The sequence below is a fragment of the Triplophysa rosa genome, linkage group LG4 (assembly GCF_024868665.1).
Source record: "Triplophysa rosa linkage group LG4, Trosa_1v2, whole genome shotgun sequence".
Lineage (NCBI taxonomy): Eukaryota > Metazoa > Chordata > Actinopteri > Cypriniformes > Nemacheilidae > Triplophysa > Triplophysa rosa.
Genome location: NC_079893.1, coordinates 4,531,893 through 4,554,349, shown reverse-complemented (window position 1 = coordinate 4,554,349; position 22,457 = coordinate 4,531,893). Strand labels below are relative to the sequence as shown.

Below are 22,457 nucleotides of genomic sequence, written 5' to 3'. Positions count from 1 at the left end.
AAAAAATATTTTTTGCTTCAAGTATGGCAGATGTAATAGTTGGATATAGATTTTTGATGATACACTGATAACAGAAAATATAACTGAATGTGTTATTTCTATTAGGCTATTTGATAAAAAAATAAACAGCATAACTGGCACACAACTAAAATCTGTAAGCTCTTTTTCAATGCTTTTCATTTAAAATCGGCAATAAAATAAAAAAATAAATAAAAAAAACTGCATTTTTACTTCCTTAAATAAAAAAACATGTAATGTTCAATTCCATAGTTAATACATTTATGGACTTCCTCATGTAACATATCTGACACACAATATATAAACGACACTGTTCAAATTAATTTCATCTTTATTCATATTAAATTGAAAATATACTTTTTAACAGGTTCATGTAACAAATATGGGGACAGTATCTCTGTTCAGTTGGCATTGGTTTGTGGGAAACAGTACAAGGAATGATCTAAACTATTGAATGTACTGAGTTTTATTTTTGTTTTCATATGTTATGACACAACAGAAAGTAAAATAATTTACACTAACTGTCAATGATCTTAAATACAGCAGTAGGCATTTGGACACATAAGCCACACTTAAACATGTATCTCCATTGTAACTTAAATAATAGGCCAATGCATTACATCAGCTTAATAAATTTATATTAAATATATTTAAAGCAATTTACAAACAAAATATTTAATGAAAGTAGCTTGTTACGTTATGACTTATTAGTTTATTCAAATTATATTTTATTTAAGTAATTTAAATATATGCTTTAAATGCTACATTTCAACAATTTAATTGTACTACTAAATAATTTTTAGAAAAATATTAAAAAGGAAAAGTAACCAAATACTTGATGATTCATACGTCTTTCAAAAAAGACTTTAAAAAGTTAGTTTTTAAGAAACTAAACTGCAAAGAAAGGTTACATTTGATGTTTTGTTATCGAATTCAATGACATTCATACATTGTTAATCATAGATTAGGTGTCCAAATCTTTCCGTTAAGTTCAGAATCCAAAATCGTCCACTCAGGTGTTACTCATTTTCAACGCTTCAATAATAGCAATTTCCCATATGTCACCATGTCATAAGATCAAAACCAATAAAACTCAAATCCTCAAAACAAATGTCTATTAATAAATAAGAAAGAAAATACACTCTAGATACAACAATATTTTGCTTTTAAATTAGGTTGATAAGTAGATAATCGTCATTTATGTTGCTGTAAATCTCAAACAGTCATATTTACAACTATTAAAGAATATATATTAAGGTAAAGAAGATAGAAAATGGGCACTTATGGAGAAAGGGCCACGACTAACCATAGAAGCAGCAGGAGTTTAAAATCACAAGACAGTGTTTAACCTACAAAGAAACAAGCCCGAGGATAACGTAACATCACTTGAGTTTAAATCAAACACAAAGATACTGACACGATGTCCAACTGTTACCACAGACACGGCATGTTAGACAAAACTGAACAAAATCAACAAAACAAAAGCCCTGATGCAACAGTCTCTATATATTTACAGATCATCTTTCATCGCTCTACAAAAATATTATTCACATTTCTTTAGGACACACATAGCAATTATTCTAAATGCGCATGGCTCAGAAACATGGTACATTTTGCCAAATGCACAAAATGTTTTAATGATATTATTTTACGGTAGCATTTGCAATGCCGTGTACTGCTCACTACTTGCTATGTCATAAACGCACATACGCTGCGCTTACAGGAATTGTCTAAGATCTAATGTTTGTTTAACAGAAGAATATTTATGTAACTTACGAAAGCCCTGGCAGTCCATAGAAATTTTACCGTATCTGTGTACTGTAAATTTGTTAGAATTCCCTGAAGTGCTTCCACATGCATTTGTTTACATTTCGAGTTAATGACATGTAAAATAAAAATATTTAAAGTTAAATATGGTTCAATTAAAATGACTTAGAGATATTTCAGACAGTGCATAAGGCCATCATAAATCTTTCTGTTTATATTATATCTTAACTATAACGTCTTGCTCCAAATTTCGTTGAACGCAAAAATCTACAATGACAATAAAGCCTTTCTACTTTCTCTTTGCAAAGACCATCGGTGTCCATTCCTATACAGCACAAACTCCGCAAATACATTTAACTTGAATGCACTTTTGGATAAAACCATCTGCCAAATGCATTGAATGTAAAACCTACGATATGTTATCGGAGCCTGGAGATCAGCTTTTATAATAATTTGGCAGTTAAAGACTGTTTGGCTGTTGATGTACATTAGCATTTTGCCATAAAGCTCTTAAAATAAAGTGATGTCGCAGAAAAACCCCATTTTGGTTCCCCAAAGAACCATTTGCTGAAGGGTTCTTATGAGACGATCATACGGTTCTTATAGACGGTTTTATCGGACACAGGTGCCTGGCCCGCAGCTAACCTCCTGTCTGGCAAGTGGCCATTTATTTGATATTTAATTTACATTAATATTCATTTATTATGATATTTTATAGTATATCAATGGGATTCAGTTAAATTAAAACTACTCAACAGTTATTGTTTCTTTGCGGAGATCTACCGGAAGTTAAGTTTGGGCCACATAACGTTTCTTATAGAAACCATCAAAATCTTTTTTACTTTCTTATAGGTTCCTTATGGAACCATTCAGCCAAAAGTGGTTCTTCTAGGGTGGGGGTTCTCAACCTTTTTGACTCCAAGACCCCCTTGTAGTTTTCAACAATATTCAAAGGACCCGCCTCCCACTCACAAAAACTCAACACTTCTACATAATACATTTTAAAGCTCGACAAATTACTGAAAAAATGTTTATTCATTATAAAAATGGCCAAATAATAAATATATTCAATATTTAATATGTGTTTCAATGCTTATTTTGTGTCATTTTAAAATATTAGTCATCTTGAGGCTAAAAATGATTGTTTAACAATACAATCATAAAGTAAAACAACACAGTAGAGCGATTATTCGGGTGATTCACAACAAACTAAAAGCTTTCTGTATTATAAAACATGACAAATACATACTGTACTTTTGAATTTGTCTTTTAACAGTCTTTTACACAAATTCAGCTTTATTGTAATTCATAACACAGTATAACATGTCCAAAACATCCGACACATGTAAACTGACTGTGCCAACTAAAAATGTATTTGTGTTGTGGAATATCAATGAAATGCCCCCAAAAAAGGTTTAGCAGCCTTTTTAAATAAATAGTAATGATAATATAAATGTTGTGCCCAAATTCAACGTTCGATATTTGAATTCAATATTAACACATTGCATTGCACCAATAAAACCTAAATTACTAGTAAATAAGTAAACGCATCATGATGATTTGGTAATTTACTGTATGTGAATTTGACGTTTACCATCTAGCAGTATCAACCGATTAAGGTGACCAACACGAGCCTCTTTCAACCCACAGGAACATGAAAGATGAAGTTAAAAATGACACAAAGGATAATTTAAGTTATCAGACGTCCTTTGTCCGAGCCTTCGAAATGAAAGAAAATGAATGTAAACACCCTGTAAACCATTCAGTACTGTTCTTTCTGCTGAGGAATTCTCTGTATCTCTCTACTGGTGAATCCCCTTGAGTTCTCTTGCTCATCACAGGCAAATAAGGCCATGACTTCCACTGACAATATTGTAGGACTTTGCATTCATTGTGAGAAAATACGCACGCTTTTATCGGCATTCTGCTCAGCTCGCTGTGTCGAAGAATTAAATTCACAATATTTTTAATGTAACAGTACTTGTCCCTGTAGGGCAGCAGTGTAACTGGTTTAAAATGGCCGAAGTATGCGCTGGAGTGATGCAGTCAAGAAATGTGCGCTTCTAATCTGCATTATCGAGCAGATTTTATATTTCATTGTTCGTTTAAAATACAATTTTGACCAAGACATTTATTTAAAAAAAATTCCACACTTGATCAACCGAAGTGGTTACCGACGTTGAAACCACCATTTCTACAACTAGCTACTAAATATCAATTTTTGTATCATTTAAATGTTGACTTAATAGAGTTTGGGTTGCTGGCACGATCTTTTGGGATGAAGTTTGGACAGACCTGGATGGAGTTACCTTCCCCGTTGGACGGCCTCTTTCTTGAACACGTTACACATGTAAGTTCTCCCGTATATTATTTCACAGCCTCTTTCGTTGACCGACGTCGGATCGAGGAAAGACATTGAAGGTAAAGTGCTGGTAAAAGAACCAGGCTCTACAGAGCACGGAGATCCGGTCTTCAGACCACAGTGTTCCTCTGCCGGTAGGGAGGAGGAGGCAGGACCGGCCCTGGCTTGGTACCCGATTCGGACACGTACTCCGGATTTTCCGGCATGGACGACTGTATGCGTCCGTTCTGCTTGTAAAGAAACTTGTTATTGCAAATCACTGTAGAGTCTTGCAAGTTCTGAGGGCTCATCTTGGGTGGAAGGCTGTGCTGCCAATATTCAGGATTGTCAAAGTTATTCCTGTACACCTTGTCCGATAGAATCATGCCGCCCGGTGGCACGGGGTGACCCGGCAGGCCAGACGTGCCGACTTTACCTGTGACCGCAGATTTTGCCAAATAAAACTGTTGGGGAGAACGATTGGATTTGCTTACTACACAGATCTGATCTGCAGGTGGCGGCAGAGCAGATTTGCTGGTGCGATCATGGATGGCCTGAACCGATTTGGTATGTTGATCGTTCTGGCTCATTGGTACGGGGTGAACGGGTTGAACCGGCGGTATGGCGAAGTGAACGTGCGGTCCGTGGTTGTGATGATGGGGTCGACCTACTTGTGTGACGTGGGAAACCTGGCTGCTTGGATTGTGGGTTGCTGTTGTCACCTGCAGTGGGATGGAGACTCCGTTTTTTCGTAACATCTCCTGGGTGGTGTCGTTGGTGTTGTTGAACGTGTTGAGGTAAAGAGGCTCGTTTATATACTCGTCGTCGCACTTGGGTTTGCCATCGGGGGTGCTGTGGTAAACCGGGTTGTCTATTGCATGGAGGTCTTTATTTTTACGCCGGGTAACAAAAGGATTCTCTTCGACGGGATTCAGATGATCTATGGAGGCGGAAGACATACAACATAGTTTTCATCCGAATTTTACAATGACACTGTAAGTTTTGCCTCTCTATGTCGCCATCTCTGTTTGAAACATGACATTGCAGGTTACTTTACTTACTTTTCTTTATTTGGGTCAAATAACCCTCAAGTTGTTCTAAACCTGCATACATTTTGTTGTTCGGCTGAACACAATGAAAGATATTTGGAATTACGTTCGGAACCAAACAGTTTTAGGGCACTGTTGACGACGATATCAGAAAAAAAGTTAATTATGCCCCAGAACTGTTAGGTTTCCCACTTTCTTCAAAATATCTTCTTTTGTGTTCACAAAACAATGACATTTATACATGTTTGGAACAACTTCAAGTTGAGTAAAAAATGACAGAATCTTCATTTTAGGCGAACTATCCCTTTAAATAAAGGAGTAGTTCACCTTCAAAATAAAATTCTGTCATCATTTACACGCCCTCTTGTCAATTTAAAACCTGACTTTCTTTCTTCTGCACAACACAAAAGAAGATATTTTGAAAAATGTTGGTAACAGCACAGCCCCCCATTCACTTCTATTGTAACCAATGCAAGTGAATGGGACGCTGTTAACGACATTCTTCAAAATATCTTCTCTGGTGTTATGCGGAAGAAAGAAAGTCATAAAGGTTTGGAATGACAAGAGGGTGAGTAAATGACAGAATTTTCATTCTGAAGGTGAACTACACCTTTAAATTAATGACATAAATAAATGAAGTACATACTGATGGAGCTCTTGTCTTTCATAGGCGACATATAGCCGTTCTCATCTGTATCTCCTCTCTGTTCTCTTTCTCCCAGTAGCACAGTTGGATCTGCACTGTATCGCTGACCGCTGCTGTCCTCCATTGAGTGACCTGTGGTCTGTTTTTTCAAACTTCCGTTGCATTGCTGCCCCTCCACTGTATTCAGACCTGCTCTCTGTATACCAGCAGTGACGGAGGGGCTACTGCCTGTGGCCAATGCCTCACGAGATCGAGCCTCTGATGCCTCCTCAGGACGCCACGTTCCATCATGATACCCAAACTGGTTCTGATCACAGGAGGAATGTACAATTAACTTCAAAGTTTATATTACATTACAAATGAATCAGGAAAACGAGAAAAAATGGTGCCATAGTTGTAAAGTGTAAAGTTTAATATAATTATCAAATTGCAGACTGGAACATTTTGATGGGCGAAGTGTAGATTCTCACCAAGAACGATAACTATAAAGATAACTATAATGATATCTAAATTAGCGGCAAGGCTAGGGTATCACAATATACCGTGATTTTGAAAACCCATGATACAGTTTTAATTTTAAACATGATAATATTGTAAAGAGTTCAGCACTTGTAAAAATGTTGTCGGCCGCGAAGACGTTTTAAGAAAGCTTTTTAAAAACACAAGCACTTTATATTCAAATGGATATTTTGATTCGCTCTTAATGTTTCATCAATCACAAACTATCATGGTTGCCTGGACTCTTCTTTTCAATGTAAGGCCTTAAGTGTAGTCAAACATTTCTCTATATTCTAAAACTTGAATAAAAAAAATCAACGTGCAAATGTTTGATGTTTAAAGATTTTCTTATACTTTTGGACCCAATGTATTAATCATATATTTTTAGATCAGGCGCTTTGGTACAAATCATACCAAGCTGTAAATGGCCAGATCTTACGACTGTATGAGCCAGGACATTAATGCATTTCTGACAGTTCTTTTTTTACTTGGTGAAATGAAACGCTTGGCTATGATCAGCGTCTGCTTTCACACGCTAATAATAAAACCAGCAGTTAAAGCACGGCTCCATATTTTCCTTCGTGCTTCAATGCAATGCAATTGAACAGATTTAATCATCTGCAAATGATCAAAGTTAAAATATAAAGTTGTATGTATACAAGATGCGATCGTTGATTGATGTCCACCCAACCACAAGCTTTGTTTTAAATTGCAATTTATAGGCGTGTAATTGAATATTTCACAGACATAACTCATAACAGGATTTCGCTCAAACTGTTGAATTCATTTAAACCTGAATGGAGCTTGCAGTTTTTGCAACACACTTACTTGATTCGAGTCGACGTGTGGGCCGGATATGTGGGAAGTGGGATGGGCATTTAAGGAATGAGGAACCAAGTACTCCTCGGCGTCCATCAGGTCATCCAGTTCCTCCTCATCCAGAAGACTCTGGAAGAACTTACTGTGGTTTGGGCTGGGCAGCTTCATGCGATCGTCCCCCTGAGAAAAACTCGACAGTTAATCTCTTTAAAGGTTATTCTGTGTGATTCAGGTACTCTTGAATAAAAACTTTGGAATTTAGGTTGACTTTGAGAAAACTGCACCTGTATGACCAGGTATCTCTGAGGGTCTCGAGCCATTCGGCTGAACTCCGCGGCGAGTTCTTTGAATCGAGGCCGACTGTCGGCATCAATCATCCAACCTGAAGGTGAAGACAGACAAACACTGTTAGTGAGCAATGAAGCAATCTTTTTCCTCTACTAATACAATGTGTTTATAAAATTGTCTTCAAACCGTTTTTTGCAATGCTCATATATTTCATCCTCTTTCTTCACATCTAATGTGAGTAAAAATGTTTAAACTTGCACACATTTCAAAGGCTTATAGAGATCTGTCCCAATGTTCGTTTTACTTAAACATGCTGTTCAACTTTCTCATCCAATATGCATGTGTTTATAAACCGGTTTCACAGATCTAATTTCTTCATTTGATTTCATTTCTGCTCAAACCTGACACATTACACACGACTAGCAATATAAACTAATCACATATATGAATGTTACTCTCTCTAAGGTGCTGTAATTGATATACTGAATCAAATGAGAAACAACAGCTTCCAGTCGAATGTAATTACAACAGAATCTCTTTCACATGCATTTATTATTGACTGTGGCAAATCACATTGAGCAGGACTGTACAAAGAGCTGAAACACGCGGAGAGCAACACAGTTTCTTTCCTTATGAACAGTTAAAACTACCTACAAGCTTTCCATGGTGCAGTTACATCATGTGCAATACACATTTACACATAGGCATTTAGCCGACGCTTTTATCCAAAATGACAAACACAACGTTTCACATAATAGTTAAATACATTACATAACAAAATCAAATCATAGTATCTGTGCACTGCAGTTCATATATCAAAAAATTCTTAAAGGAGCAATGTGGAGATTTTAGCGGCATCTAGTGGTGAAGTTGCATATTTTATTTATTATAAAGCACAGTCTGTATGTCAGCACTAAATCTAGATTTGGTGATCGCTGCTTGCTCAAAACAGCGCAATTGTCTCCTCAGACTTTTTAAATGTTTTTTAGCTGTCAGGAGAATGTTAAAAGCATCTTGGAGGATTGTTCTTATATGATCTCAACCGTCTTCTGTGGGGGCAGACCATCTGTTTATATTCTCTTTAAGTTATACTTCTAATTTTTTACGACGTGAAAATCTAAAATTGATCTTCATATTGTGTGTGTCTCAGGGTCTCACTCACATTTCACCATCACCATGTAGACGTCTATGGTGCAGATGGGCGGTTGGGGTAAACGCTCGCCCTTCTCCAGTATGTCTGGAATCTCACGGGTGGGAATCCCATCGTAGGGCTTACCTCCAAACGTCATCAACTCCCAAATAGTCACTCCTGGAAGACAAATAAAAAATGCTGAAAAGGTTTAACTTCAGTATTGCTTATGCCATTATTGCTTATTATTATTCATTTTACTATTAGTCTCCCATAGCCACAAAATACAATACGATTTATTGTGTACAACTCACCGTAGCTCCAGACATCACTCTGGTGTGTGAACTTCCTGTAGTGAATGCACTCTAACGCCATCCACTTGATGGGCATCTATGCGAAATTGTAAAACAACATCTCTTTTTACATGCATCTTAAAAGGATAGTTCACCCAAAAATGAAAATTCTGTCACGAATTACTCAATCTTAAATTGTTCCAAATCTGATTCAATTTCTTTATTCTGTTGAGCACAAAGAAAGATATTTGGAAGAATGTTAGCAACTAAGATGTCTGGGGCATCACTGACTACCATTAAAATAACAGTCAAAGGTGCCCCAGAACTGCTTGTTTTCATAAATTCTTCAAAATGTTTTCTTTTGTGTTCAACAGAACAAACTAAAATTATACAATAATTATTTCTAATATGGTAGTAAATGGTGCCCCAGAAATCTCAATTGCTAACATGCTTCCGAATATCAAACAAAGAAATTTATTGAACAACTTGAGGCTGAGTGATTTCATTTTTGGGGAACTATCCCTTTAAATAACCCCCAAAAAACTAACCTTAAAATATCCCAACATTTGATTGACTTTCCTTTCTTTGTAGAACACAAAAGAAGTCATTTTGAAGAACGTTGGCAAGCACTCAATGACCTACATTGTATGAACACAGAACCACTGAGACATTTCTCAAAATATCTTCATTTGTGTTCCAGTCATATACCAGTCATGTTTTGAACAATAAAAGTTTGAATAAATAATGACATTTTATTTTTGAGTGAACTATCCCTTTAACACTAACCTTGCCTCCATCTGCATTGTATTCCTTCTCATCTGTATCCAGCAGTCGGGCGAGGCCGAAGTCAGTGATCTTAATGTGGTTTGGAGATTTCACTAGTACGTTACGTGCCGCCAGGTCTCTGTGCACCAGACGCCTCTCCTCCAGATACATCATACCCTGCAAAACCACACTTTTAACCATTATTATTTCAACCAACAGTGTACAAGTTTCCAGTTGAGAAACAACATAATTAAAGCAGAGTATTCAAAAATGACATTGAAGCCACATTCACCTGCACCTGCCCTCACATCTCGCTCATCTCATGTGGACCGACGTTATATGAATACATCAAGGACTTTAAATGTGGGCCTGTCAAAACACATACTTTTCCTACAGATAGACTGTAAATCGGGGGGACATCTAATCAAAAATTGATAGCGTCTCCTTATTTCTATTTATCCACGTTCACTCGTTTTATTTCATTGGGTCACTACGTATTAATACTGATCTTCAGATCTTTAGACGTTTGCCTGTGATTTATGGCTTCATGTTAATATTCAATTAAAATGCAACATCCTGGCCTTTGGGAGGAGAGAGGAGAACAGAGGTGGGCTGCAGGGGGCTGGTAAATCTTTGCATACGCTTGAAGAAAATCACTGAGTTTGAATGATTGTGGTGCATGGGGGTCACGACGGCCCTACAGGATCTTTCTGGACAGCGCTGGGGTGGAATCTCGACCAAAAAGTGCCTTACAAGGCATTTAAAGAGTAAATAATTTTGAGATTTTTAGGGTCCTACTTTTGTTTATGGAGTGTCCAACAACAAGTTTACGTACATACAAGGTGTAAAAACACTTTCATTTTCTAATAATAGGCAGTTATTATTACCTTACTTCTTGACTGACTCTCAAATGATTCGTTCGGCGATTCATCTGTCTAATCCCCTCCTTTCTGTCAGCCTACTCTGATCGGTCAGAATTTTATCATTACATTTGCATTAAAAATAAGAGAAGAAAAATAGCATTAATAATAGGAATAGTCGACTAATCGTTCCAGTATATTCGGATTATTTAATAATAAAAAATAATAAGAAAATGTATGTCCTTACTTGGGCTAAAACAAATATTTAACAGGGGCCCATGACAGAAAAAGTCTCAAGTAAGTAATCAAGTGCTATAAATCATTACACACATCAAAGTTTTTTTTTATTTTACACTGTGTACTTTCTCATTTACCCCAAAAATTATTGACATTATCATTACAACGATCACAATAACTTTACTTTAAAAAGCCCTAAATTAAGAATAAAAACTTAACGTAAAACCTTTTCATCTTGTCTTTATTGCTGTGTTTTAGAGAATCTGAAAACAGAATCTGAAACTCACACAAAAGTTTAGCAGAATGGCTGTAGAATTATTGCATTAATTGCCAGAATAGTCGATTAATCATTGCAATAATCACAAGATTATTTGGTAATCAAAAACAGAAAGAAAAAAAATTATATCTGCAACTCAGAATCTGAAACTCATACAAAAGTTTAGCGGAAAGGCTGTGGAATAATAGCATTAATCGCCAGAATAGTCGATTAATCATTCCAATATTCGCTAGATTATTTACTAATCAAATATAGAAACAATGAAAAAATTATATCTGCAACTCAGAATCTGAAACTACTGCATGTAATTTTTACGGAATGGCTGTGGATTAATTTTATTAATCATCAGAATAGTCCATTAATCATTCCAATATTCGCTAAATTATTTGTAAATCAAAAATAGAAACAATAAAAAAAATGATATCTGCAATTTAGAATCTGAAACTATGAATCTAAAACTAATACAAAAGTTTAGCGGATTGGCTGTGGAATAATTGTATTAATTGTCAGAATAGTCGATTAATCGTTCTAATATTCACTAAATTATTTGATAATCAAAAACAGAAACAATGAAAAAATTATATCTGCAACTCAGAATCTGAAACGATGAATCTAAAACTCACACAAAAGTTTAGCGGAACGGCGTCAGAATAGTCGATTAATCGCTCCAATATTCGCTAGATTAATTTACTAGTCAAAAAAATCTTCTTAGCTTTATTGCTGTTTTGTATCTTCCCAACAGAATTCAAAACATTCAAAAGTTTAGCTGAATGGCTGAACAATAATTGCATTAATCGTCAAAATAATCGATTAACCATTACAATAAAAAACAATCATTAACATCCTAATGACGTATCAATGAGTGAATTAAAACCACAAGTTCTGGGCTGAGAAAAGGAATAAGAACATGGAGCATTTGATAACATGGAGCATTCAAGCACTCCCCTACAATGTGGAGGTAAACTTGTTTTAAAACAGACCTAAAATGTTTCCTGTTTTAATAGCTAAATTAGCATCAACATTGTACATGAGCAACGCTTACAACCCAAATTTACATGAACAACAAAGATTTAACAAAAACGAATGTGTTTTTAGCGCCCTTGTCCATTTCAGCTGAACCCTTATGAAAACCTAGATTCACATGAACTGTGTCCAAAAATAACAGTCTCCCAAGATGCAATCCAATTAGATTCTTCATTCTGAGATCAAGAAAACACATCTACAGGAATTAGCATTCAAACGGCAAGCTTTGCTGCTTCCAGCTTTTAATGTTTCCTTCCACACAGAAGCTCTCTATTCCTCCGAAGAGATGGACTAGCCAGTGAAAAGCAGCTCTTTGTGTGTTGGGTTCGACTGAAGTCAAGATTAAAGCAACAGCAAAACCCAGTCAAAAGCTAGTGTTACGGGCTCCGAGCGGGTCCGAGCGTTGGCGTGAAGAGCATGCGAGCAGCATCCCTAACCTTTGTTCCCTCGCTTTACGTCTGCGTTATTTAAGGTTAAAGTTTCCCTGGAGGAGAAGAGAGCGGGCGGCTACAGCGCCCTGTTGCAGCACCCTCTAACCCCTGGCATGGGAAACAACAAATATAACATGCACACGACCATCTGGGCCCAATTAAAACTGGAGAGAGGAAGATGAATCTTGAGGAGAGGTTGACTAAAAGAATGAATTAAACAAATAGATATAATGAGGGATGCATAGGGGTGAAGAAGGGCGAGAGTGTAGGGGAGAAAATGGAAAATGTGTGGGGAGGTTATTGAACTTTGAACTCTTTGATCTTGAGATGGGTTATTTCGTCACCAGCGCTATATGTCATGAATAATATAGTATTATATTGTTTTAACTTTGAATATGCACTGTGCATTTGTATGCGGTATACTATGAAAAGTAGGCTATGCACGTTCTACATACTGAAAAAAAAAATAGTAAAAAAATGTATGTGTTCATTTTGTCAGCCGCACGTTGTTCAAAACCTGTCTACGAGTCTCTCTTCTGTGGAACACAAAAGAACGTATTTTGAGAAAATATTTTCAGGGGTTCATACAATGAAAGTCAATGGGGGCCATTGTTGTTTGGTTACCAACGTTCTTCAAATTCTTTCGTGTTCCGCAGAAGAAATAAAGTCATACAGGTTTGGAATGACATAACTAATGAAAGCATTTTGTTCTTTGCGCGAACTATCCCTTTAAATGAACGTCTGGATTGCATACTACAGTATATAGCAGTATGTATCACACAATGCAATGCATTAGCATTTCATACCGCGGAAAACACACGGCACCATCATTTTTCAATGCCTGTTGACATGTGCATGTGTGCAGATAACAGTGTGTACTACATCAAAAAAGAAAATAACATTTTATCTAGGCTGTATGGCTGTTATATCATGTTTTAATACACTTAGCTTGCAGCCCGCAAGAAAGACTGTCTTGCACTCTTGTTGTTTAGGCTTGCTTCTTTTTGTTGCAGAAATGGAGGCGTAGCTTGTGGCATTTACGAGTCAACGGTATCTCTCTCGGAACCATGACAGAAACGTGGGCTATTGAAGGGGACACTTTGCTGACTAATGCACGAAACAAACTGCATTTAGGTTTTAGGCAATATATGGTAGCAGAACATTAGTACAGAACATCAGGGCAACACATTTGTTCTTCTGTATTTGCAAAAATGAAAGGGCAACAAAATGGTTCAGTGCAACGGTGGCTTTGAAAGCATTTTAGCTAGTTCAATCTGATTTGAATTATCCATTAGTCTTGCATGAGGGATTCATGTTCACAAACTCTCTAGATTGCAAATATACATGCTCGGGTGTGTTGACAAAACAGGACTTCATGCTGCCTGTAAATCTGACGTGTGGGCATCTCCGGACAACATGGTGAGATAATCTGTGAGACAAAAAGCAGCAAGTGTTGTCATGCATCAAGAACAGACACCAAAATTTGTTTAGAAATGTTAAAGGTGCTTCTTATGGAAAGCAACATGTTCGTGTCCTTAAAGTTACGTGCAAAACTTTAAAACTAAAACAGAACAAAATTCATAAACATACTTCATTATTTATGAAAACGCGAAACTGAACTTGCCACTGTGGGTTACTTAAATTATTTTGTGGTGGTGATATTTAAAAAAGTGATCAAACACTTAGCCTACAAAATGTTCTAAGCATTAGATGCATTTTCTGTTTGGTTTTAATACGTTATTTACATTCATTGTGTGTTTTTTATTATTGAGCAGCGATGAGATGCAAAGATCTGGAGTTAACCATCTCAGATCTGACATGAAAAATGGAACGATTTCTCTGCAACCTGTGAAATGTCACCGTTCAAGAATCGTCCACAAAATTGACACGAGTAAATGGCAGACATCCACAAACAGATGAAAGATTTAGATGAAGACAGAAAGCAAGCAAGCAAGCAAGAAAGAAAGAAAGAAAGAAAGAAAGAAAGCAAGAAAGCAAGCAAGCAAGAAAGAAAAAAAGAAAGAAAGCAAGCAAGAAAGAAAGAAAGAAACAAAGAAAGAAAAAGAAAGAAAGAAAGCAAGAAAGCAAGAAAGAAAGAAAGAAAGAAAGAAAGCAAGAAAGAAAAAGAAAGAAAGCAAGAAAAAGAAAGAAAGAAAGCAAGAAAGCAAGAAAGAAAGCAAGAAAGCAAGAAAGAAAGAAAGAAAGAAAGAAAGAAAGAAAGAAAGAAAAAGAAAGAAAGAAAGCAAGCAAGAAAGAAAGACAGCAAGAAAGAAAGACAGCAAGAAAGAAAGAAAGAAAGAAAGAAAGAAAGAAAGAAAGAAAGAAAGAAAGAAAGAAAAAGAAAGAAAGCAAGAAAGAAAGCAAGAAAGAAAGAAAGAAAGAAAGAAAGAAAGAAAGAAAGAAAGAAAGAAAGATGGCATATGCACATTTGACTAAATCCCAGAATATCCAATGAGACTGAAGTAAAATATCTGCACCACAATATTAGTATTATTTCAGAATTGAATGAAGTCTTCCTATGCCCACATCTTCAAACGCAAACATTACTAAATCATTTACAAGCACAGCTGCTGGATGCCTGAATTAACCCAGTTCACTCTGGTCTCTGATCAGGACACCTCAGGCTCTCCAAATGAATGATCCAATCAGACTTTTCAATCCCCAAATCCAAACTCCATCCATCTATAATCTCAGCGGATACCGGCGGTAATTAAAGAGTTTCAGGATCTCTCTGAAATGCTGAAAGTGCTTATTCATCTTGGATGAGATATGAGGTTTGTGAGGTGATGAAAACTGTTAAACACCGGTTGTTAGAAGCTCATGCGTTAAGTAGGCCTAATGAATATTTGACGAAAATAATGCACACCCGAGGTGGTGATGCGCAGCGGAGAGGCCGTTACACCTCGGCTTGTTCTAATGGGATCTAATGTGGACAAAATTAAAAATTACAATGGGTTCTAATGCGCTCTGTTGTCTCTTGTCGATTCGCATCGCGCCGCATCCGGTGTGTATTTAAAGTCCTCGTGAACCGGAAGTTGCGATCGTTTTTACTTCCGTATTTTGACGCATTTCCGACTGAAATGGAATTTCTAATGAGAAAAATAGTGGGCGTGGCTTTCGTCTTTCTCTGCATTTTGATAAAAACAGCCGTTGCATTTTTGAAATCGAACTGGGAGCAGACTGACAGTTGAATGGGAGGAGTTAACGGATGCTCCGCCCAAGCCGTCTAAGAAAGGAAGTGCATTTTCAGATTTTAGCTATAGATTATGAGGGCACATGAATTTTAACAAGAGAATGGCCCACATTGATAAACTATTTACAATAAACGCTGCAATATTTCATGAAAAAATAAAATAGGCATTGTAATTTTTTATTTCACTGGGACTTTAAAGGCCATTTATCTATTCCACAGACATATTTTTTTACTTTAAGCCAACCATTAAACAAATAAAACTGTTGTTTTTTGTTATTTTCATGTTTCTAAGTGTTATCTTTAACCCGCTGGTTGCTGTTACCTTTGTTATGAGCTTTGGTTTTTCGTCTGGACAGTCCAGCAAAGCACTGCCACCTGGTGTTGTTGTTAAATTTTTCATGCTGTCCATAAATATTAATAGTTATTTCTACTCAGACAATGGAAATTATGACTGGAAGTCATTTTGTTTGTTAGATCGTTACTCAGTGGTGACAGTAGGCTACAGTATAACCTCATTCAGTTAAACTTGGCGCAGTGATAATTCGGTCGACTGATCTGGAACTACTTTTTTAGGTGTGTGTTTGACTGAAAAATAATGCACACCCGTAGAACGTTCGTCAGCCAATCAGAATGAAGCATTCCAAAGCCCTGTGGTATAAAATATAATAAACAACACAATAGTTATAGATTTGATCAAGATGCCGCAGTTCTATTACAAGGAATGGGCGTTAACTTTGCTATTAACAAATAATACCTACAAACTAAATTACAGATGGAATAGTTTGCTGTCTAACGCTCACAGAGAGCAATAAGATACACTGAGAACAATATTCACTTGCTCAGATTGCCAAGATACCAAAGTCTTGAATTACCCCGAAGAGCTTCATAAAGTCCTTCTGAAATCTCGGATGTCCAAATTCGCTGTTTTTTAGGAAATGGAAAGATCACTGTACTTTTCAAACGATCACATACTGTGTTATCAAAGTTGACGAGCACGTTTTAATAGTTTGAATTGGTAAGATATTTGCAAAACCCGGGGAAAAACATAAAAGGTGACTAATAATAATGATTTATGGCAAAAAAATGAAAATCACCAAATATGAAGATACTGGTTTCAGAACGACAGCAGCGATATGCACTTATATATCGATATAAATATATGAAAATAATAGTTGTTTTTAGTTATTTTCATATACTCTTGTCCCTTGCCTTATGGAACTAGAGCTTGAATAATGGGGTTTTGTTGTCAAATGTACAAATAAAATATATACAGTACAAATCAACAAGTAATGTTTTGTCCCGATATATTATTTAAAATATTAGCTATTAGGTAAAGTGTGAGTAACAATTTCAATTAGAGCAATTGATCATATATTTAAACGTTTGTGGGGTCAATATAACCCCACACATTAAATCATTGCTAAAACTTGCACATGCAGAATGATCATCTGTATCTATCTGTATGTGCAATGATCAAAGTAGCTGTTTCTAATATATTCCTAATTCTGTCACTGCTGTTCGCTGCCAGAGAAATGCTGGAGATGATTAAAATGTCACATATCATCTGATGAAACACATCGCGTTTGATGCCAACATAGCCTATAAATACATGATTTTACCTAACGGGAGAGAGAAAATAAGGGCAAGGGTGTGTGATGTCAGAGAAAGAATCACAACCATCTTTTACCCATAAAGCACAGGCTGAACGTCTAGCCTCACATTTACACTTATGCATTTGGCAAATGCTTTTATGTCAAGTGATTTAAAGAGCATTCAAGATTTTATCAGTATGTGTGCTTCTGATTCAAACCCATGATCTTTGCGCCGCGTGTGCAAATGTGTTACAATGCTAATCCGTGCTTCACTACTGTATGTCATAAAAACGACAATTTAGACAAAACAAAAGATGCAAAACAACATATTGCCAGAAGAACAGATGACCGTGTAAAGCGAATCAAGCGAAAGTGAGGAGATATTGAAAAAGCAACCCAAATATCAGTGGTGATCCGAAACGTTGCAGGTGCCAGAATCTTTCTCCTCTCTCCCTGGCATCTAACTCTCGCTGCACCCCAGCTGTCATGTTCCTGGTCTGGACGTGAGAAGGAAACAGGTCCAGAAATTCACTCGCAATAGAAAAAGTCTATAGTTTCTGCTAAAGCGCAGCAGGAGGAGACCATATGCAGGATCTGTACTAGTGGAGCAGAAGTTCTGAAAGGAACAGGCGAGACTCGCAGGCCGCCGGGTGAACGCAGCAGGATTATCTAATGGACGAATGAAGGGATTAATATCCTGAAGACCACAGCAGGTGAGAAATCAAACACAGCTTCCACCTTAAACTGGCGAGCTTCTCTGTGAGATTTCATGCTGGTTAACAACATCTTCTGCAGATCAGTGATTCAGCTTCTTGTTTGAGAGGTTTATCTGTCCTACACTGATGATGAAATGTCGGGATAATTTTATCTGCTCGGTGTGAGAAGTTAACGGGATATTTAACCCAAAAGTGAAAATTCTGTCATCATTTCCTCACCATCGAGTTGATCCAAATCTGTATCAATTTCTTTGTTTTGATGAACACAGAGAAAGGTATTTGGAAGAATGGTTATAACCAAACAGATTTTGCCCCCCATTGACCACCATAATACAATGCTAGTCAAAAGTGCCCCAGAACTGTTTGCTGTCCTACATTCTTCAAAATGTCTTCTTTTGTGTTTAACAGAACAACACCAAAAAAAGATCAAGTAATTGTTCCTATTATGGGAGTCAAAACTGTCTGGTTGTAAGCATTCTACCAAATATCTTTCTCTGTGTTCATCAGAACAAAGACATTTATACAGATTTGAAACAACTCAAAGGTGAGTAAATGATGACAGAATTGTCATTTTTGGGTGAAGTATCCCTTTAAATATCTTCAAAAGCTAAATCTTAGTCTTAGAAGTTATCTAAAGAAAAAATGGGGTAACAGCTGGGTGGTTAAAATATCCGCACTGAAAACCTTGTAAATTGTTTTTGTTTTTGGAATTTATAATTTTTTATATTTAAGAGAATACTTACTTTTCACAATGAAAAATTTCATTCAGTAACTTTAAATTAAATAATTTATAATTTAACAGATTTAATAATTTACTCTAATAAATTAGATTAATATATTAAATTCGTTATATAAATATTTATTTATGAATATAAATACATCAAGTGAAACCGTGGTTTTTGAATTCATTAAAAACAATTTTTTATTAAACACAAATTATTATATTGAATTATTTTTTATAAATATTTATTTATTTATATATATAAATACAATATACATATTTACGAAAATTAATAAATAATAACTATATTTTTAAATATAAAAAAGAGGTTAAAATCCAAAAATGTTAAAGCTCAAAAAAGCACATACAACCATCTTTAAATAACCCAAATGACTCCGGTTGGTTAATAAATGTCTTCTGAAGCAAAACTACAGGTAGGTAAGGAAGTGTTTAATATTTTGAGCTTATTTAGCAAACCTGAAACCAAAACAAGTGCTAAATTCAGAGATGATGAAATGTAAAACCTTACTGGTCCTTGTGTATGTCATGAAAGCCAAAAGTGTGACATGAACTAAAGAGGTTTGAAGTTGTTGCCTTATCTAAATTCAAGAATTTGGTTTCAGTTTAGGTGAACATGTTTCTTTTTTGGACCTTCAACATTTGAAGACCTATGTATACTTTGTTTGCGTCCAGCCACAAAGTCCTGTACACCTTGGATGGCATGAGGTTGAGTAAATTGCAAGAGAATTTTCATTTTTGTGTAAACTATTCCTATTCTATTCCCTATCGATTGCCGCTTGAGACCTTCTCCCTTTTAAGTTCTTCAAAGAACGTCCTTCTATGTGAACCCTACTGAGCTGCGGGTTCTGCACGTGTCTGGTGAAAATCCGGTGTAGTAGATCACGCGCCCTGGGACCACGAGCAGGTCCAGTGTGCACTTAAATGTGCAGCATCAAAGACACACGTTCATAATGACTCTTACCTTGGCGATCTGGACGCACCAGTTGAGCAGCAGCTGAGAGCCGATGTTCTCCTGGTGCTCGTGTACGTAGTCAAGCAGACAGCCGTGGGGCATGAGCTGAGTGACCAGCTGAATGGTGGGACTCAAACAGACCCCCAACAGACGCACCAGATGGGGATGCTCCATGCTGGCCATGATCAACGCCTCCTTCAGGACAAAGAGAGAAATGCAAGTACTTCACACAACGCCCTTTTTGTCAACTTTGTGTCTAGTACACCACCACGAATATCCTAAAAACATCTTCAGGACGAAGAACGCTCATTTACGTTCCATGCCTTGTTCTTTAGGTGCCTGATTATTAAATGCAATAATTACTCACGTCCATAAACTCCACATTAGCTTTTGGTCCTGTGGTTTCATTGAGTATCTTTATGGCCACTGGTATCTTCACAGTTTCCCCTTCTGGAACCCAGATTCCCTTAGAAAGGCACCAGAAGACATCAATACCCAAATGCAAACCTAAAACAGCAATAAATAAATGTAACACATAATAAAGCATGACTGTTACCTTGTAGACGGTGCCGAAGGCTCCAGTTCCAAGAATCTTGACCCTCTTGAGCTCCATTTCCTTCAGTATACGCAGTTGAGCCTGGTTGGGTGCTGCACCGCTGGGAGTCAATGGCTCCACCAACTGTTGAAAAGCACAGAACCAAAATACAGTCAATTTCATATCAAATTCATACATCATACTGTATTTCTTGACCCTTTGCCCTCAAATGGCCATTTTCATTCAGCAACCCACGGAAACCATCATTATTGTATTTTGAAAATACACACAAACCACATCGAATATTCAGGTGGCAGTCCTCACACAAACCATCTCATCCCGTATTCACCCCAAAATACTTCTCTTAACCTTCAAGACTCTTCATGGCCTTGCACCTCTTTTTTCATGTGAGCTACTGAATACAAACACTGCCGCACGTACGCTCTAGTCCTCCGAGTCCTGCTTTCCTGACATCTCAACACTTCCATACGGGTGGCACATTTTTAAGCGTTTTGGCTCCTCAACTCCACATTTCACCCGTTTCCCACCCTTAAATACTGATTAAAAATTCATCTTGTAACATCATATTTTAGCTCCATCTGAGGCTGTTGACTGACACGCCTCCATTTTTTCATTGTTTCTGTGTTTTATCATGTTGTTGCTGTACATTAGTTTAACCTTTTGTATTCTCTTTGTTGATTGTAAATATATTTTGGTGGACATGTTTTAAATAATAATAATAGATAAATAACAATACTAGCAACAACAATAACAATAACAATAATAACAATTATTATTATTAGTGGTAGTAACAATGATAACAATAAATAACAATAAATAAATATATAATAATACTTAATTAACTTAATAAAACTATAATTATTATTATCATTATTACTATTGTAATTATTATTACATTGGTTGTGATATATATAGATATATTATTTGTATCACTCTCAACTCCTCCAAAGGTTTGAAATCCATTCTGAGATTTTTACCTCCGTTTCTAGAAAACGACGCAAGGCTCGTTTCTTCTTGATGCTTTTGCGGCGGAAACAAATGGCAAAACCGAGCGCCACGATTACTGCAACGAACATCCCTCCAATCACACCAGCCGCTATCAGAGGAGTCCTGAAAACACACATGCACCTCGCATGTTACACTAAAACAGATGCAATGTTAGATTTTTTACTAGATTTTCTAATTGCCATAAGTTTTGATTTAAAAATCTGTTTTATGATCTTGGCATATTGCTGGAGTGTAATGTTTCCTTTTATGAAGGAAACATGTCTTTGTAGAACTTCATTATATAGACATTACTTTAACTCAGTGTAAATGTATTAAAAAAAACTACAATTTGCATTTGGGCGTAAAACTTGTAGGCTACTGTTTTTCCCTTACAAACTGTTACTGTTACTTTTACGAAAGAGGACTGAACTTTTAAGTTAGTTTGCCAAAAGATGCAGTGTTCCAAACCATAACACTTAGTTATCACATTTTAAAACCTACTCAATAATAAAAATAAATTCACTTGTTTTTGAAGATAAGAAAATATCCTCAACTTGAAAACAAACTGTGTTGGACAGTAAAAACTTGTTGGATGAAATGTGCTTTAATGTGTTGCTTGTGTTTAGTTCATGAATTCTTAGCTGCCTGAAATTAACTTCAGCAGTCAAATATGCAATGAAACAAGACTGATATTAAAATTAAAACCAGTGTCTTGAACAAATCTCAGTATTTAAAACAAGGTTATTTTAGTTTACTAAAATTAAATCATTGAAAACGCTTCCGTTCATTAAATTCAAATAAAACATTGACCTAAAAATTATTGGAAAAACTTAAACTAAATGAAAAATTTAAATATTGCCTCAAAAATACACTGAAATAAGTTTAAATCACTAAAATTGTAATAATAAACAAAAACTAAAATAAAACTAAAACATACATGAATTAATCTTATATAACAACATAAAAAATAAATTATAAAATGACAAAAGCATATACTAAAAACAAAAATTAACACAAAAACATAAAAGATAATTGAAAATATTAATACAACTAAATAAAACTAAAATCAAAACTATAATAACTCTGAAAACACATATGTGCCATAATGAAATAAAACAAACAAACAGTTTCTTACCTGTCAACCATCCCGATGCAATCTTGGATCCGGGGTCCAGTACACCTGTAACACAGATAAATATAAAGTAAAATAGAGTAAAACAATCCAGACGACAATATTTACTGTCATGATTATGAAGATAAAGCTGTAGCCCTCTGGTG

General features: G+C 36.0%; 1 protein-coding gene across 3 annotated transcripts in view; it reads right to left on the bottom strand.

Moving 5' to 3' along the window:
* Positions 1 to 331: 331 nt before the first annotated feature.
* Positions 332 to 22,457, bottom strand: part of LOC130553382 (receptor tyrosine-protein kinase erbB-4-like) — a 128,932-nt gene continuing 106,806 nt past the window's right edge. For all 3 annotated transcript variants that reach the window (XM_057332316.1, XM_057332317.1, XM_057332318.1), the window contains 12 exons: positions 22,315 to 22,359; positions 21,170 to 21,302; positions 20,193 to 20,315; positions 20,004 to 20,102; positions 19,646 to 19,831; positions 9,635 to 9,790; positions 8,870 to 8,945; positions 8,589 to 8,735; positions 7,423 to 7,520; positions 7,148 to 7,318; positions 5,822 to 6,128; positions 332 to 5,066 (listed from right to left, as the gene is read on the bottom strand). In XM_057332316.1, the coding sequence (XP_057188299.1) occupies positions 4,258 to 5,066; positions 5,822 to 6,128; positions 7,148 to 7,318; positions 7,423 to 7,520; positions 8,589 to 8,735; positions 8,870 to 8,945; positions 9,635 to 9,790; positions 19,646 to 19,831; positions 20,004 to 20,102; positions 20,193 to 20,315; positions 21,170 to 21,302; positions 22,315 to 22,359 (2,350 nt within the window). In that variant the 3' untranslated portion in view covers positions 332 to 4,257. The remainder of the gene's footprint in view (positions 5,067 to 5,821; positions 6,129 to 7,147; positions 7,319 to 7,422; positions 7,521 to 8,588; positions 8,736 to 8,869; positions 8,946 to 9,634; positions 9,791 to 19,645; positions 19,832 to 20,003; positions 20,103 to 20,192; positions 20,316 to 21,169; positions 21,303 to 22,314; positions 22,360 to 22,457) is intronic.